The sequence below is a fragment of the Centrocercus urophasianus genome, unplaced genomic scaffold, assembly GCF_019232065.1.
Source record: "Centrocercus urophasianus isolate 14NV4802_14NV808 unplaced genomic scaffold, USGS_Curo_1.0 seq_10, whole genome shotgun sequence".
In the NCBI taxonomy this organism is placed as follows: domain Eukaryota; kingdom Metazoa; phylum Chordata; class Aves; order Galliformes; family Phasianidae; genus Centrocercus; species Centrocercus urophasianus.
In genome coordinates, this window is record NW_024884142.1 from 57,812,829 (window position 1) to 57,831,163 (window position 18,335).

At 39.6% G+C, this 18,335-nt stretch overlaps 1 protein-coding gene across 7 annotated transcripts; it reads left to right on the forward strand.

The window, feature by feature from the left end:
- The first annotated feature begins 566 nt into the window (after positions 1–566).
- Positions 567–17,961, forward strand: FBXO30 (F-box protein 30). Of its 7 annotated transcripts, XM_042819359.1 has the most exons (5): positions 1,101–1,271; positions 3,591–3,969; positions 5,041–5,147; positions 11,685–13,767; positions 14,992–17,961. In XM_042819359.1, the coding sequence occupies exons 4-5, from the start codon at positions 11,701–11,703 to the stop codon at positions 15,193–15,195; spliced, it is 2,271 nt and encodes a 756-aa protein (XP_042675293.1). In that variant the 5' UTR covers positions 1,101–1,271; positions 3,591–3,969; positions 5,041–5,147; positions 11,685–11,700; the 3' UTR covers positions 15,196–17,961. The 7 variants fall into 7 exon arrangements, with proteins under 7 accessions (XP_042675304.1, XP_042675333.1, XP_042675314.1 ...); XM_042819370.1 differs by lacking the exons at positions 1,101–1,271; positions 3,591–3,969 and adding an exon at positions 567–646; XM_042819380.1 differs by lacking the exons at positions 1,101–1,271; positions 3,591–3,969 and adding an exon at positions 716–740.
- The last annotated feature ends 374 nt before the right edge of the window (positions 17,962–18,335 follow it).

The window sequence follows — 18,335 nt, forward strand, 5'->3', positions numbered from 1 at the left end:
TTGAATGCCTGCAGGGATGAGGCATCCACAAGTCAATAGACTGGTACCTTGAATCTGTATTTCTCGTGACTATAAAGCATGCTTACGTTACTGTGCTCCTTCAACTGCTTGGCTAAAACGTAGCTGCTCTCCTTGCAGCAGAAGGCGCGCTGTATGCACTCGAAGCAGGACGTGTACATCCTGACAAAAAAAAACGCGGCCTAGGCAGGAGTTGGCTGCGGCTGTCTTGCAGTTGGCCGGGAGCCAGGCCAGGTTTCTAGGAAAAAAAAAGGAAAAAAAAAAACCAACCCAAAACGTTTCGTTCAGTGGGGCTCCCTCAACCGGCACTCCACCTCTGCCACCGCCGCTAATGCGCCTCGGGTGTGCGTCAGTGGGGGGGGGGGAGGGAGAGTGCAGCGAAAGCACGCGACATCCGGGCATTTCGCCCTGCCCCGTGGCCACGCCCCTCCACAGCCGGGAAGGAGCCGTCTCTTCGTCTCGCGCGCGCGTGCCCGCCCGCCTCGCGCGCGCGGCCGTTGGGGGCGCGGCCGGCAGCGGGGCCGCGCGTGAGCCCGGCACTCGGCGAGATCCCAGCGGGGAAAGGGCGAGGCGCGGCGACGCGGCCCTTCTCCTCCGCTCCCTGCTGCCTGCCGAGCGACGGCGACGGGTGAGCTGAGGCTATCAGCGGCCGAGGCCTGCGTTCTCAGCGGGGCCGCGTCCCTTTGCCGGCCGGCCGGCGGCGGCCACCCGGCAGCCCAGGGGTAAACAAGCGGCGGCGGGGGGGGGGGGGGGTGCCGGGGTCCCTGACAGCGCCCGGCCGACGTGGGGGCGGTGCCGATCGCGGCCTCCCTTAGGCGGCCCGGGGGCTCGGGGTGCTCTTCGCTCGTGTCCCCTCCTCCCCGCCCCGTGCCGGTGGGAACGGGCCTTGTAGGGTGGCCGCCCCGCCCCCTCCGCTCTGCCCTGCCGCGGGCCTGCCGCCGCCCGGAGCGTAGCGAACACTGCCGCCTGCACCGCCACCGGCACGGACGGGGCAGGGCCGGGCTGCCCGGTGAGGTCTGCGGGTGTGAGAGGGGAAGAGCGGGAGTAATCCAGAGGTATTGCCGAAAGCCCTCTGTAAAATCCCCCGCAGGTTCCCAGCTGCCGTGCTCGGATTATGCAAGAGGTTGCGCTTTCTCAGAATTTTTGCTTCTCTCCGTTCCTTTTGTTAACGGGTTGTAGGCCTGTGCTGGAAGCTTCTGTCTGCCACGTAAAGGCGAGGAAGGCTGCGTAGCTGCACTCGTGTGACCCCGCAGGTCGGTGATCGGTCGCGTGTCGGGCTGTGACAGGGTCTGGTTTGAGGCACGCACACTGAAACGGTGCAGCAGCCGCGCTTTCACAAGTTGCGGTGCTGCCGCTGTTTGAAATCCCTAGGGAGGGATCCCGTGGGCCGGAGAGAGGGCTTTCTTTTGTTCTGTAAAGTTCTGCGCAGGTTTGGCCGAGGAGCTTTTCCTAATCCTTGCTTCCCTTTTGCTGATTGTGTTGTTATTGAGCCAGAATCAGAGTGTGTGAGTGTGCTGATCCTAAACTGGGCCTGTACTGTTGTAACTGCAGCATCACTTTGCTTGTGCTGCTGCTTAAGGAAGGAAATCTCCCTCTGCTTTCTCTTTTTTTCTTTTTTTTCTTTTCTGAAGAACACTTTTGGTGCTCAAATCCTTTCCCTGTGCAGCTGCTGCCATCTGATGCATGTCATACACCTTGTGCTGTGATTTGGAAGCTTAAGGCTCATGTATCCCCAGTGATGTGTGGTGATGAGAATGTTAGTGATGCTTTTCTGTGGTCTTTCTCTCAACACTTCTCTTTTACAAGTACAAAAAATATTGTTAAGCTCGTTGGTTGCCAAGCAAAGTAAGCAAAGAGATACACTGGCAACTTTAATCTGTCTTCTGCTCTGTTTGCCTCTAAACGGCTTTGAGTATTTTTTCAATACTGGTCTGGCTGCACTTGGAAAAGAAATAGATTCACAGAGTGAACTGAAGATGTGTTGCAAACTGAGACTTTTTGCGGGACCTCTGTCTCATTCTTTCCTCAAGTTGGAAGGTGTTAGAGAATAGGAGAGTCCTAGCAGAATGGGCAAAGTCTAAGCAAAAACAGTGTCTTTGCTGTGCTTCTTGGATGTTCTTTCTCTTTGTAACTAAATTATTGGTTTACTCAATTAACTTTGTAATTCGCCTCTTACTTTGATGATAGAAGTTTAATGAGTGATATGTCTAACTAGCAGTACCTGGTTGGAAAGTTTTTTGGCAAGATTTCTGTACATTCATAGGCAACCCATTTTTTTTTTTTTTTAACCTATGTCCTGAAGGGCTTTTTCCAATACTTATGTTAAGCACGTGGCTGTGACAGAATAGGGATGTCAGTCTGTGAGTGCTCTTCTGCAGCTGCTGGGGATTTCAGCATTGTAACAAACATGTGCTTTTGTGTTCAATTGAAATGAAAGAAAACCAACACATCAACATAATTTCCTTCTTATTGATGAACACATTCCTTTGGTGAGTTCCATCTTAAATGAAGCAAATGCTGTTTGCCTCTGGCAATGGGATCCAGTGGTACAGGGATGAGCATAGGGAATCGCATATGTAATGATGATTTGCACTGGTGACAATTCTCTTTCAATTTCCTTGTCTGAACAGTAAGAGTAAAGATGAGTTGAGTTTCTGTCAGTGAGGTATCTTGATTGTTCAGTGGTTGAATATTCCTGAAAGGACAGCTCTAAAGTGAGAGTTTAAAATTGAGTAAGGATTATAGAGAAATCTATGTAAGCTTTTTCAAGGGTCCAGACACTGTTTTTTAGTGTGGACAGTAAAATCTTGTGGTATAAAACAGACCAAGGAAATTGAAGTTGCAGGGGAGCTCTAGATTCTGACTTACTTTGTAAGCTGCTGTTTTTAATGGTTTTTCATTTCATTATAATCTGTTAATGCCATCTGAATGTAAAATACCATGCAAACCTTTACAGCCTGTAGGACATCTAATTGAGTAGACTGCACTGTTGACCAAATGTCAAACATTGATCTCTGAGCTCTTAATGTGAAACCATGATGAAAACCTGATAGGTTTAAACTTAAGGCATGAGAATGAGAGGCTCAATGAGATAAACTCTCAATTTGTGTGGTTACAGCATTCTGTGTGGAACTTCTGTTGTTGATTCAGTGATCTTTGTGTAGTGATGCCTGGGTTGGATCTCGTCTCATAGGTGCCAGGAGACAGGTGATATGGTGGTTGCTTGTGGAAGTTAAGCTTCATATTTGCTTACTTAGCAGCATCTCTAGCATAAACTGTAGTTCTCCAAAAATCCAGTGGGATAGAGAAATTTGTTGGAATGCCAGGTTTTTGCAAATAGGATCTTTTCAGGAGTTCTTTATTTTCATAACTGTAATGCTCTTCCAAAAACTTCTTTTAGCTGAGTCATTATTGTCATCAGCCATGGAATGTATTTGGATGGGAATGTTCAGCTGGAGTCTGTGGAAAAAGTAATAGCTTTGTGCCCACTGACACTTGGGAAGGGCGGTTTAAATTATATTAGAGATCAGAAATTGATGACTTGTATGTCCACAAACCTGTGTGTTTTCCAGTTCTAGATCTGAGTTACAAGCATTGAAAGATCAGCGTATTACATGCTCATCAGGAGATAAATTGCCAGCTTCCTGCCAAGGGCAGTTTGAGATAAGTTTTGTTCTGTTTAGAAAATGGTGGGGGGTTTCTGCTGCTTCTCATTTGTTTGTTGTGGTTATTGTTTGGTTGGTTGGTTTTTGTTTCTTTGAAACTGGATATTGCTTTTAAAACCATGTAGTATGTTGGGGGGGAAGCCAAATACCTGAAAATGGGATAGGTTGAAATTCCTAGCATCACTTCTGATCTTGTTTTCCTATTCTTTCTCATCTACATTAAAAATTTCAAATTATTTTAGGATAGTCTTTGTGGTTCACTGTTATCTGATGCAGCAGGGAGGAGGTAGGTGGAACGTTAAGATTTTGGTATGCTAACTGCTTTTCTTATAAAGTGATCAGGCTCCATGCTACTAGCAGGGATATATGTTTTAATAGTAAAATATCCTTATGTGTGCAGAGAACACTACATCTGTGTTTTGGTTTTAGAGATTCAGTTGTGTTCACGTTCCATTTTGCAGTCGCTTTATTACATAGCTGTGGGAACTGGTTCAACTTGTGTAGTAAGACCTGAAGTGGTACAGTAACAAGATTTTTGGCCTGATCTCTGTAAATGTAAGGGCAGGTATTCTGCAGCACCGTGTATGAATTAAAATATTGTGTAAGGAGAAGAATAAGAATTTGGTTTTGCCTTCTTCTGGATGTACAACTACCAGCTGCAATGAAAAAAGCGTTACATTTTAAGCAGTAGTTATGGTTCTGATTTCTGAGGATGGTTTATTATTTTCATTTCTGGTTTTCTGTAGGATTTGTGACTTGATATCTGAGCATGGCATTGTTTATTCAGATATATAACCTCTGCTCCATCACTGTTGAGTTTTAATAAGTGCATGTGTATGAACACATAGAAGAAGCCTGTTTAGTAAAGAACTAATTCATATTAAGCAATGGTTTAATAAGTTTTTAAGTCTGAAGACTGAAGCTGGACAAATTTTAACTAGAATAAAAGGCAGTTTATAAAATGATCAAACTTGAAATGTTTTTTTAGTTCTCCAGCTGTTGCAGTCTTTAATTCAAGTTTCATGCATATTTTTCTTGCAGGATTCCTGGTGAGCCAAACCAGAGAATAAAGTGAAGCAGGTTGTAATAATAACTTTGAAGAGCAGTCTTTTCTAGCCTTACATTGAAGTAACTATCTAGCTTGACTAACAGCTAGCAGTAAACTAGAATGACATTGCAGTTTTAAAGTCTATTAAAGACCTGTTTATTTTTCCCTGAAAAATGCAATAATATTTAACCATCTGTAGCTACAGGTAGCATAACCAAACAACCTTCTCAGAGGATTGTACATATGGAAAGCAATCTGTATCCCAGAAATCAAACCTTGATCTTTTTTTTTTTTTTTTTTTTTTTGCAGAGTCTGCAGCAATCAAAAGGAGTCACACTGAGCTCAAGTTCAGAAGTACTTTACACATGAAATCTGCTGGCTCTCTAGCTGACTCTGCCCTGTCACCATCTCAACAGGTAGAGTGCTTTTGTGCCTGAGCCATGCAGCAAGCATAGCTGTTCCTGGTGTGATTGTCCTGTGGCAAAATGCACATTTAGGCCTTCTGGTTTCTTCTTTGGGAAATGTGTCAAGAAGAATGCATGGCAAATCTGTCACAAAAGTACTCTAAGGAAAGCCTAGAAGCCTAGTAGTTTGGTTTTGGTTTTTTGTTGGTTTTTTTTTTTTTTTTTTTTTTTACATTCTTGGATCTTGATAGCAGTAGAGAAAGTGTTCTGCTGTAAAGTGGAAGCAGTCCAGATACACAAAGCATAGTGAGTGTCTGCTTCAGTCAAAGCAGTGTTTTGTTTTGCTTTTGGTTCTATTTTTTCATCTGCAGTGATTTGAAAGGAAATATCTCAGTGAATTCTATGAATGGGAGGAAGATGTTTTACCACTGGGGAAAAAGGAACTCCTAAAGTGTTACCCAAAAGAATGCAAAATACAGGTCAGCTTGTGTAATAGGATGGATATTTTGAGGAGGTAGACACAGAAAAGCTCTTCTTTTCAAGATTGGCACGTAAAAATTTGAATTTTTTTTTTTTTTTTTTTACAAATTCTAACACTCACTATTTTGCTGTAGTTAGAAATTTCTAATCTGCTCTGTATTTTTTAAGTAGGTGGATAACTTTAAATTTTAGTTCATAAAACAGTTAATACTATCCTTTGTGCTATACCCCTGATAAAAGCAGAACCTTGCAGAAGGATGTATGCTTGTGTTTTCCCTTGCAGTAAGAAGCCATGTTTCGAGCCTGATCATTTTCTACCTCTTTGATGTGTTACATGTAAATTGCTGTAGCCTGTGATGGTAATAGTGAAAGCAGCATACTACTTGTGTAGTAGTTTGGGCTTTAGTTAATTGAAGCTGCTAGTTCTGCATTCACTGATTATGAAATAATCCAGACTTAATCTCATATATCCAACATGTGCACTCACTACCAGCCAGGGATGATGCTATTGTCTTTGGTATGCTGGGAAAACTTTTTAAAACTACATTCAGAATATTTGGGTTGATAACTGCGATGCACCTAGTTGTAACAGAAGCTGGGGTTGATGAACTTGATGAACTTGATGAACTCTGAGAAATGGGGGGAAAGAGTCACTTGTATAATGTTGAGGTTTTAAGTGTGGTATCTGAAAGGACTTTACTTTGTTGAAGTCTCTCTGGTATAAACCAATTTGAAGAAATAAGGCTTCATAAAATCCCTGTCAAGAACTTCTCTTTGGAACTAGGAAAGCTGTATTAAAAAAAAAATATATATTGCCTCATATGTAGGATACTATAAGATATAAGGTGGCTATGTATACTACCCTATTACTTGAGCAGCTAAAGTACATAATGTGTAAATTTGTCACTTCTTCATAATGTTACTCCACATAAGGATCTAGCAGTTTGTAATGTTCAGTCTTGTGCTTCAGAATTTGTCACTTGAAGGAGTAGTTGAAAATTAGTGTAGCATTAGATTAAAATCTGTATTTCCTATTTCCTCTATATTTGTGTTTTCTATTTCCTGTCTTCCCAATGCTGTAGAGAGACAAAAATTTATGTTGGATTTGAGGTGACCTGCTCCCTAACGTGGGGGACAAAGGCTGCATTGGTTTTGAAGAAGCCTTAGAATGAGGCTGTTTAACCTTGGTCCTTGTTGAGTCTTGGTGAGCAGAGTTTGATGAGTAGAGTTGCCTTTTTTTTGTCTCAAGCTGGGATGGCAGCTAGTGGTGATACCTGTCATTCCCCTTGTTGGAATGGTGTCAGAAGACCAAACCTCCAGTTCATGTTATCCATCATTTGAAAACTGATAAATCAGAAAAAGCCACACCAAGCAACAACAACAACAACAACAAATCAACAAATCCCCAAACCAACCAACCAGATAAAACTTCCACAAAAAAAAACCAAAACAAAACCAACAACAAAAAGCGAGTGTAACATGCGTAACACAAATATTCTGTATGCTTTGTAAGTATGAAAGTTGTTATACTTGTGCAAGACAGTTGTGACAAGAGCAGCTTACCTTCTAGAAGACTGAAATTTGTTTTCAGCAGCTTTTCCAGTCAAGGTTAATGATACTCTCCCATGCTCTGGAGGATGTAGGAAAAGAAGATAGTTTGTTCTGTGCTTTCTGTAGGACTACCAATTCTATTTTTGGCATAATATTCTAAATCGTTCTTATGTTGTTCTCTTTCTTCTTCTTGCTATCTAATCTTAGCCACGGAGATGGTTAAAAGATGGAAGATTCAGTGACTTGTTCAATCTCCAGAACAGCAGGAAATCTTTTAGAATGGTTTGCATACATATGGTTGCTTGTGGGTGGTTTTGGATGCTCCTGGGAGTTTAAACCTGTAGTACTGCTTGTGTATCTCTGTTCTTCTACTTCCTCGCACCAGTAATTTAAGAACCTGTTGGCCCATTTAATCAAATTTGGTAGACGGAAGAGTCTTGAAGAGAGGTGAGCTTTTATAGGTTTGTTGAATAGAAAGCATCTGAGTAATGGAGGTTCCAGCAGCGGCAGTAATTGCAATGATTTCCTTCTTATTCGGACCAAAGAGTTCATGGAGAGGGGAGTAAGTAAGCAGATTGCAGCTTTGTTAAAACTAAGTACGCTTACGCTTTGTGGTACAGAAGACAGAGCTCCCGCTTCAGCTGAACTATTGTGCAGTGACTGTTCAAAACTCCTGTTATGCTATTTTAATGTTTGTGTTACAACAGCAACTGAAAATCATGTGGCTGTAGCAGCTGGAATTTTAATCCTTTTAATTATGACAGATTTTCAAAGCATGCTCTGGCTGATTTGGTCAGCTGACTGTATAGTATGTACAATAACATCAAGTGATTGCACAAATTCTGAGACCAGTGGTCACCTCATTGGAACTGGATGTATTTTTAGGTTTCTCTGCTGGTAACAGTCAAGTGTGTGTACTTAAGCATCTCATATGAACTGAACCTAGTTGCTGACACTATGCTATCAGAAAAGGACAGCTGTTCCTTCTTGCTATAGTCACTGATTTGACATTTTGTCTTCTCAACAAATTGTGGCAAGAAACATAATGGGGTACAAACACTGTAAATGTTATTTGCATGTGTTTTAATGACAGCTTGTTTTTCTTCTGGTCAGCATTGGTGTGCTTTACGGGGTCTTCACTTTTGTCTATCAGAGTAATCGATAGCACAGCTTCAGAGCTTGCTGCATCCTGCAATAATTTTCTTTATCCTTTATCCAATAGTTTTTTCTTCATCAAATAGTGTTTGGGAAGAAGGTGGTGGCTCATGCTCTCTGTGTAGTAATACCTCATTTGTGGAACTTCAAAGGAAAATGATTCATGTGTGGATACACTTAATCGGTGAATCAAAGAGGTACTAAGTTTTGTGGTTCACAAGCAGTTCTGCAGCAGGTGCTATGAAGTTAAGGCTTGTGCAGAACTGTAGTGAAAGTCATGCTGATGCTCTACTGATGTCCAAATAGCTTTTAGATCATGTATTGCTCATAGAGCCACAGGATTTGAATTTTAATAGGAAAAACATTTAATACCAATATGGCTTTTGTAGGTGTCAGTAAAATTCTAATTTACAGGTACTGAGAGAGTAGATTTTTTCAGCTATTTAGTTGTTCACTTACATAACTGCTTCTTTATTAAAAAAACCCAACCAACCAACCAACCAAAAAAAAACAGCTGAAAACATCTGCTATCAGAATTAGCATCTACCTGTTGGTAGCATATGATATTTTAGAATCCGATGTGGTCTTCATAAACTGTTAGTGGTATTTAATGTTTTTTACCAGGCTCTGTCTCCTTCTCACACACTTCAAAATCTCATTTGTTTCTGTGAGATCGTTAGGTTTTGGTAAGGGTTAGCTTGTGTGAAAGGAGCCTTGGAGCTTGAGATAAGCTAGTATAATCACACAACTCGAGTTTCACAATCTGACTTGTAAAGACCAAGATAGCATGCTAGGGAGGAGGATGTTTTACTGTCTCAATAGAATGTACTTCTGTGCAAGCTCACATGGGCTATTTAAAGGTAGTATTTAATGGTAGTTGACTAATTTAGGGTATGTCTACACAAATGGTGCAGGCAAACATGAGCTCTGGTTGACTGCATTCTGAGCAGCCTGAATGTAAGCCAGCTTTGGCCTAGAAGCAAGACAGCAGTGCTAGCATAGCTCTGTGCTCTAGCTAACAAACCCGCTGCCTGGTCTAGAAACAGCTTGATTCTTAAACTGAGCCAGGGGCACAGCTTTTTGCAAAGCAGGTAAATATTTATTTTAAAATGTAATTGTGTGGGTTACTGATCAAATTAAGCTTTGCTGCTACCAGACTGATGGGAGCCAGGCTGTATTTAGATGCAGGGAGGGCTGGGCCCTATGAAGTCTTTTTCTTTCTCAACAAACATTGTTCTTTTTCAAGGCTGTTTCCATTATGTGTCAAGTGCTTTAAAATAAAAATGTAATCCAAGAGGTTCCTTCAGATCTCTGTTCTGATTGACTCCAGGAAACCTGGAGTTTGGTTTTAGTACTGAAAATTCCAAGGTTGTTTTAGTCTATCAGCAGGTAGACTGTTGTAATTGACAGGAATTACTTAAAAGGAGAGCTTTGGTGAAAGGGCTACAAATAAAATTGCATTCTTTGTCCAGTAATATTCCCAGACTGATTCTTTCCTGAACGTTTTTAAGATCTTCCTGTCAGATGCCATCAGTTTTGATATGTAAGGTTAAAGCGTTTTGTGTGCCATGAAGTTTTGCTGAAATGCTTAGCAGTCAGTCAGTCACAGAGTTCAGTGACTGATGCATTTGATGAAGAAACTTGTTACTCAGTATATAAATACAAAGGTACAGTGGGGAAAATTCAGCTGTGTTTTTCCTGCTAAGTGTAGCACATATGCTTCTTTGTTAGAAGTGTTCGGGGAGAGTGGGTGGCTAAAATATTTGAGTTATCCAAATTACAAGAAACGGAGGGATGAGAACTGATTGGTACTTCAAGTTGGCATGAATATCAGAGTATTAAAAGAATACAGCTGAGTGAAGTTGGACAGAACTCTATTTAAATGCTTTAAATAATTTAAAGTGGAGTGTCTGAAAAGCTGTTTTGTTTCCTCTTACCTTCAGTTTGAACAAAAGGAATAATACTCTTCATTCTTATTTTTAGAGTGCTTTTCATTTGAGAAGTTTTAATGAATTAAAACTGAAGTGTTTACTGAGCCCATTTTTCAGCCAGTAGAAAAAAAAGTAAGGAACCATTTCTGTTCTATTAATCTTACATTCTGCAAGCATTTTATTTTTATTAAAACAAAAAACAACAACAAACAACCAAACTTTATTTGGAGCTTAGGGAGTAAGGAAAAGATGGAACTGAGCAATGTATTTTGAGGTCTGGCTCTGTGTTAGTCATTCTCTGGTATCTCTGAACTGTAATCCCAGTGGTATCACTTATGCAGGGGAGTTTTTTGGAGCACGTGGGAGGGTTTGGTCATTTATGTAGGCCTGCACTCAAGTTGGTAAGCAGTTCCAGAGCTTCTGGAAGTACAATACAAAGATGCCAAGTTTAGCTTTTTTTAATTATTGCCTTTTTCCAGTTACCACAGCAGAGGACTGGGTTTGTGTATGTCAGTGTGTTGAAATAGATTGCGCAATCAGATCTGTTTGGGTTTTTATTGCTGTTTGTCCTAGTTGTATAGAGTTGCCATGTTACCTCCATACTTTGAACTGCCAGTGTTGTAAATAGGATGAGTGGTAGAATGCATTAAATGAATTACCTTTTGTGGGTTGAAGATGTATCAGTGGGGCTGTTTTGGGCAGTATAGTTTTAATATCAAGTTTTCAGTGAAATAAAGGGAATTAGCAATATACTATGCATTGAACTACATTTATGCAAAAATATAAAAATGAAAGAGAAGCAACAGGTGAAATTGGTAAGAGTGAAGAGCTGTTACAAAGGACTGCTCTCTGTCAGAAGTGTATGTGGAGACACAAAAGGAGTTTGAGATGAATGCTGAGGTTGAAGGTTGCCTTAAAGAGAACTGCGTGAAGAAGGTGTTGGAAGCTTAATTGGTAGCAAGTAGCCCAGGCAACTTTGTTTGGAGAGATGGATATTTAGCACAGATGAGGATGAGTCTGACTTTCTTTATTTTGTCTCCTTTCTCTGTAAGTTGTATGGTTTACGATTTTAGGTAATAAATGGTAGTCGATTATGATGCATTGGTTTTAATTGAGTCATCTATTTGGAATGGGCAGGGAAAAAGAGCTCTTCCTGAGAGAAGATTATTCAGTGTTTTTATCTAAGATACACATTTAATATCTACTGACAGTTTGTGCATGTATTCTGATGCAAATGTGTATATTTAATTTTTGGGTGAACTTTTTTGTTTGAGGTAAAATTTCTCCTACTTGACTACTGATCAGTTTGTGTTGCTTTAATATACATTTCTTCATACTTATGGAGAATGCAAAAATGCAGATAACTGTTGGTAAATATTAACAATATTGAATTAATATTCTGTGTTTTTTTGTTTCCCTTCTCTTCTTTCAGAATTGGATTTACAGTCATGGAGGAGCATCAGCAACATTTGCACTGTGTGAACTGTGTCAGCCGTCGTTGTATGACCAGACCAGAACCTGGCATTTCATGCGATTTGATAGGCTGTCCACTGGTTTGTGGAGCAGTTTTTCACTCCTGTAAAGCTGAGGAACATCGCATTTTATGTCCACTTGAAAGAGTGCCTTGTTTGAATAGTGGCTTCGGATGTCCCTTCATAGTGGCCCGGAATAAAATTGCTGATCATCTGGAAGTTTGTCCTGCAAGTGTGGTATGTTGCACCATGGAGTGGAACAGATGGCCTGTCAGTTATGCAGACCGAAAATCTTACGAAAATCTGAGTAAAGATGTTGATGAAGTGGAGCAGCTCGATATGGCTTTGGCCCTTCAAGACCAGCGCATGTTACTAGAATCACTTAAGGTAGCAACTATGATGTCAAAAGCAGCTGATCAAATGTCAGAATCCAGAGAACAAACATCTGTCAAAACAACTGCTCCAGATACAGTATGCTCCAATGGTTTGGTACCTGTAGATGAAGAGTCCTATGGAGCACTTTATCAAGCTACTGTAGAAACAACAAGGAGTTTAGCTGCTGCTCTGGATATCCTGAACACTGCTACTAGGGACATTAGTATGTTAAACTCAAGGCTCTGCACTTCACCACAGGAGATGAAAGAAGATACTGAGATTAAGGAACAAGCTTCTAATGGCATTATTCAGGATAGTAAGCCTGACCATGAATATCCAGATGAAGAAAACAGTGGAGCAGTTGGGGGAATTAACTTTGATAGCCTGCATCAAAATTCACAAATGAAACAAAATGGCTCTAGTGATATTTGTTATGATGCAATACAAAATCGTGACTTAAATCTAAACCTTAATAACTCCTCACTCTTGTGTAATGGTTTTCATGTAGAAAATGAGTGTTCAAAGGTGTTGGACCAGAATGAAGATCTTAGTGTATCTAATTCAAAATCATCCAGTGTAGCAAATGGTGAATGTACTGCATCTCATGATGATGAAGCTTTACAGTCTTGTAGCTCCTTCCCTGTAACATCACAACTTAAAGAAGTAATACCATCTGATCACTTAGTTAATGGCAGTGTTAATCATATGCTGCTTCCCCATAATGCTAATGAAGAGGAAATTTTAGAGAGGCAAGTGGAGCAGGAAAGACTGAGAAATGTAGATGTGTTTTCAATTATGCGGCATCGATCGTACAAATTCCTTTGGTCAGCACCAAAAGAAGACAAAGCTGTTGATACATCAGATTTGGAGATAACAGAAGATCCTATGGGTCTTCAGGGAATTGATCTAATCACTGCAGCCCTGTTGTTTTGCCTAGGAGACTCTCCTGGAGGTAGGGGAATATCAGAAAGTCGCACTGTCGATGTGTATCGTGTTGACTTTGGGACCCAAACGTTTTCTCTCCCATCAGCTATATTGGCCACAAATACAATGGTGGGGGAAATAGCTTCAGCATCTGCGTGTGATCATGCCAACCCACAGCTCTCAAATCCAAGTCCATTCCAGACCCTTGGACTGGATTTGGTATTGGAATATGTGGCTAGATACCAAACAAAACAGCGTTCAATGTTTACATTTGTTTGTGGACAGTTATTTAGGAGGAATGAATTTTCTTCTCATTTTAAGAATGTGCATGGTGACATTCATGCTGGCCTTAATGGCTGGATGGAGCAGAGGTGTCCCTTGGCATATTATGGGTGTACATATTCTCAACGAAGGTTTTGTCCTTCAACGCAAGGGGCAAAAATTATTCATGACCGCCACTTACGGTCATTTGGTGTTCAGCCTAGTATATCTACAGTATTAGTAGAACCAGCAAAAAGCTGCTTAATTGGACTACACAATGACCATTTGAGTAGTCTACCTTTTGAGGTTTTGCAACACATTGCTAGTTTTCTAGATGGCTTTAGTTTATGTCAGCTTTCAAGAGTGTCACGTTTAATGAGAGATGTGTGTGGAAGCTTGCTTCAAGCACGTGGAATGGTGATACTGCTTTGGGAGAAGAGAAAGTACCCAGATGGAAGTTCTTCTTGGCAAATAAAAGAAAAGGTAAGTTATTTTTGGTGGTAAAATGGAAAGTATTAATTTGGTCATCTCTGCTTTTCTATTACTGTTTTTCCTGATCTAACGTTACTACTGGTTTTTTTTTTTTTGATATAACATACCTTCAAGAAATAGATTATCATACAGAATAATTAGCAAAAAATGGCTAGCAGGCTGGTTCAATTTTCCACATACTTCAAGAAGTAAAAGTAATGTCTGCCCATTTTTATTTGGTGTAAATAAACATTTTAAAATCTTGGGAAAACTCTCGGTTTTAGCTTTTAGCTCATTATTTTCTTTAGTATTTAAATATTCCATAAAAGTGGGAAAGTTCCCTATAGAGTTTGCATCTCTTGCATTTATTCTGTTTTAAGTAATTTTGCTTTTTCTTCAACTGTTCAGGTCTTATTTGTTGTTATGATAGAGTGCCTTAAGTATGTAAATTATTTTTAAAACCTTCGAGTGACCTTTGTAAATTGTTTCTCAATTCTTCCTAGCCTCCAAAGTGCAGAGTATCCACAGCAATCATTTGGAATTGTGGAAGCTGATCATTTTACAAATTTTCTAACATAATTTTCTAACAAAGTTACCAGTCATGACCATTACAGATGATTATGCAGCACTTTATCATTTAACTTCTGATAGCACCTATTTTGTGGGCACACACTATCATAGAATCATAGAATGGTCCAGCTTGGAAAGGGCTCAAGGATTGTGAATCTCCAACCCCCCTAACACATGCAGGACCACCAACCTCCCCACTTAATACTAGACCAGGCTGCCCAGGGCACCATCCAATCTGGCCTTGAACACCTCTAAGGATGGGGCATTGGCAGCCTGTTCCAGCACCTCACCACTCTCTCTATAAAGAACTTCCCCCTGACATCCAACCTAAATCTTCCTTCCCTCAACTTAAAACCATTTCCCCTTGTCCTGCAGTTATCTACCCTTTCAAAGAGTTGATTGCCCTCCTCTTTGTAGGCTCCCTTTAGGTACTGAAAGGCTGCAGTTAGGTCACCCCACAGCTGAAAACTAAAAAGCTATTGCTTGTCTTTCTTTCCACTGCTCAGAGCTAACTGGTGTAATCTCAGACTGTCTATCCAAAATTTGGACTTGTGTGGTTTTGTCATATTGATTTTTATAGATCCAAAACATGTCTTGAAAATATAGCACAGACACTTAATCTCCTGAGTTCAGATATCTTAAAACATTTTGAACCTTGTTTTCCAGGTTTGGCGGTTTAGTACAGCCTTCTGTACTGTGAACGAGTGGAAGTTTGCTGACATCGTAAGCATGGCTGATCACCTGAAGAAATGTAGCTATAATGCTGTAGAAAGAAGAGAGGAGGCTGTTCCACTGCCATGTATGTGTGTAACACGAGAACTCACTAAAGAAGGACGTTCACTGCGCTCTGTTTTGAAACCTGTACTTTAAATATTGCAGCCACTCCAATTGCACATACACTCAAGCACCTGATATAACCTCGGTAATATTACGTGACACTTTATTAATGTACTAAAGATACTTTCTAGCTAAATCTACTCTGTCACTGTGTATATAAGGTTTGAAGTGACATTTATTTTTTATAATACTGTTTAGCTGGAAAGTAATGAAAGTTGCCTTAACGTTTGAAAAATTTGGAACTTGCTGGACAGGGTAGTTTTATCTAACTTATGTAATTTAAAAAAGGAATCCTAAGGTGTGTTTTTTTGAATTCATTGGTGCCCATGTTGCTGTTGACTGATGACATTTCAAAAATGGCCTCTAAATGGTATGCACGTTTAGATGGGAAACACTGAATAGTACTGGGACAAAATCCTGACCAAGTGCACTTTCTGCATTTGGTCTATTTTTCTTAACAAATTATAATCCGAATATTTGAAAGATGAGGAAGAATTCAAAACGTCATGGTAGATATCTCAAACACTCAGCATTGAAGCACATCTTTAGTTATGAAATCAGTGTTCTACTGCTGTTCCTAATTAACAGGTGACCTAGGATAAGCTTTTTAAATTTTTTTTTAAGAAATGATTTAAATGAGCTCAGATTTACAGAAGCTTAATTTTTAGTACAACTTTATTTTGACATGTCAAAAATGATTACTTTTCTGCTGAGCTATTAACAGCTACATCACTCATGGGAGCAAAACTTTTGGAGCTAAAAACGTGGAATCCTAGTTTTTATGCTCGCACTTGCAATGACACCTGATATAAAATGTTCCTCCTTGTCCTGCAATTGGCTGAGGGTTAAATTGCTTGAGCAGTCAGAAATTCAAAGTATGTGATGAACATTTATGAACTTATAATGCAGCTAATGAAAGGGCTTTTCTTGTTTTATGGTATTGTGAGATGTATTGTCTCCTTTTCTGTTAATTTGTCTAGAAAAATGCTGCTTTTTTTTTTGAGGAGCATTTTAAATTACTGGTATGTATATCAAATGTATCATCTTCATAAGATGAGACATGATTTGTTAATTGCATAAAGCATATCAGAAATGTCTATTCAACCACATCTGTTAAATGAACGACTTCAGTTTGTATCCAGTCTTCCATAATAAAAGATCTTGCAAGGCATTTGTGAATAGGGAATACACGCTATGAAAAATGCCCTGGTATAGCAAAACAGTAATTACTTGAACTGACTTTCCAATTTGTTTGTATTAATGTTGGTGTCTCTAGCTTGTTGCACTTAGCAACTCTGCCACAAAGCTAAAACAGAAACAGACTAGAGTTTAGAACAAAGAAATACAGTACGTATTTCCATTATAGGAAAAAAAAGAGATTAGTAAGGAGGAGATGTTTACAAAAATGGCTAAATTTATTACTTGTAAATTCTGTACTGGACAGTTGTTTATGGCTAGATTGGCTGCAGTTCACAACTTTGGTATCTGTGCATTTCCTATTCTGGATCTGGTCCAGCTAAACATTCACTGCCTTCTGCCTTTTTCTATCCAGAATGCTAGGGGTGCCCAGGAAGAAAAAAAAAAAAAAAATCGAATCTATTCTTTTAGTGCCATGAGTTTGAATTACAAGAGCTCAAACAGAAACTCTGCCTGGATCCTGAAGCAACATGTTCTCTTTCCACACTTTTTTTTTTCGTTGAAGGGAGGAATTGAGTAAACCTACCAGAGGAGTCAACAGTATTTGCAGTAATTCTTAACTGTTATCACAGTTACGTGGAAAGGAGAATCAGAAAAGGAAAAGGAGAATCTTATGTACAGATCTGACCAACTGAGTTTTAGGTAGGAATTACATATAAATAAATAAGTAACAATACAAAATAAAAACAGTGCCCTAAGAGAACAGGGTTGTTGAAGTGCTTTTTTACCCACAAATTCTTCAGTACGAGGCAGGAGAGAGACTTTAATCAGTTCTTATCTTTTAGCTCTAATGGCTCCTTGCTTCTGCTCTCTAATGTTTAAAAGTAGTTGTGACTGGAAGGGTCCTGACTGCTGAGGAGATTATGGTCAAATTTATGGCAAAATCTACTTTAAAGCATCTGTCTTGGTCAGCAGCATGATGGTTTTGGTACTTGACCTTCTTCAGAACTACCCAAAACCCTGATAAGCGGTGGTAGGCGGGCGTGTATCTTCGTTCCTTAGGAAAAGAGGGTATCCAGTTGTAGGAGCTGGTGTTGGTAGAATCTCACTTGTAGCACAGTGCAGATCTACATCTAAACTATCTGTTGTTGATTTATTAAAATGAACTTTTTAAGTACTCGGTGTTCTTCTTAAGAAATAACACTATTTCTCAATTCATGCACTTTTGTTTTCAAATGTAGATACAGGCTTTTTTTTGTTGTTGTTAAATTAGTTTTATTTTTTACGAGAATCCAGAGCTATTAAAATTATTGATGTTGTAAACAAAATCTCTGCCTTGTAAACTGCTGCAAATGCAGGAATACAATATAGCTAGGATAAAACATTTTTTTTTAACACTGCTATGCAGTTCATAAAACATCTATGGTGTATAGTCAGTCTATCAAAATGTGGCTTGTTCACATTTGCCCCTGAATTTTAAAAACGCCGTATCCCCTTTCCTTTTACATCTTCCTTACAGCATACATAGACAGCTGTTCCAGTCTTTCTTTTACTTGATACCACGTTGCTACTTTGTTTAAAATATGTTTTCAATCATTATGCAATATTTTTTTTTGCAATGTCTGTTAAAATCCTAATAAAACTTTTGGAGTTTCTCTTTTAGTATGACTCTTGTATTTGAAAGCTTTCCACCAGCGTTTCAGCGTTCAGTGTCTGCCTGTAGGATTTCACTGCATACTTGAAAAAAAAAATTACAGTAAGGAATCTATTTACAAATATTTAAACACAGCATGATGTGCAAGGAATTAATATACATCCACTTCACGCTAAAGATCAGTCATTTCTTTTTAGACTATAGGCCTGTTACTATTGCTTTCGTCTATTAGATTTTCTTCTGCAATTAAAGATTCAACTATATAGACTCTTGCTGTACCTGCAGGCTTTTTTCCGAATAGTAAGTCAGAAAGATTACCTGATGAAGATTATAGAATTTTACGATACTTCTTTGCAAAGAACATTTTCAGTGCATTGTTTCA

Excerpts from the sequence above, each read along its gene's own strand:
- FBXO30 (XM_042819370.1), top strand. The coding sequence starts at position 11,701 with ATGGAGGAGCATCAGCAACATTTGCACTGTGTGAACTGTGTCAGCCGT. Across the intron at positions 13,768-14,991 it reads CTTGGCAAATAAAAGAAAAG|GTTTGGCGGTTTAGTACAGC; the intron begins GTAAGTTATTTT and ends CTTGTTTTCCAG.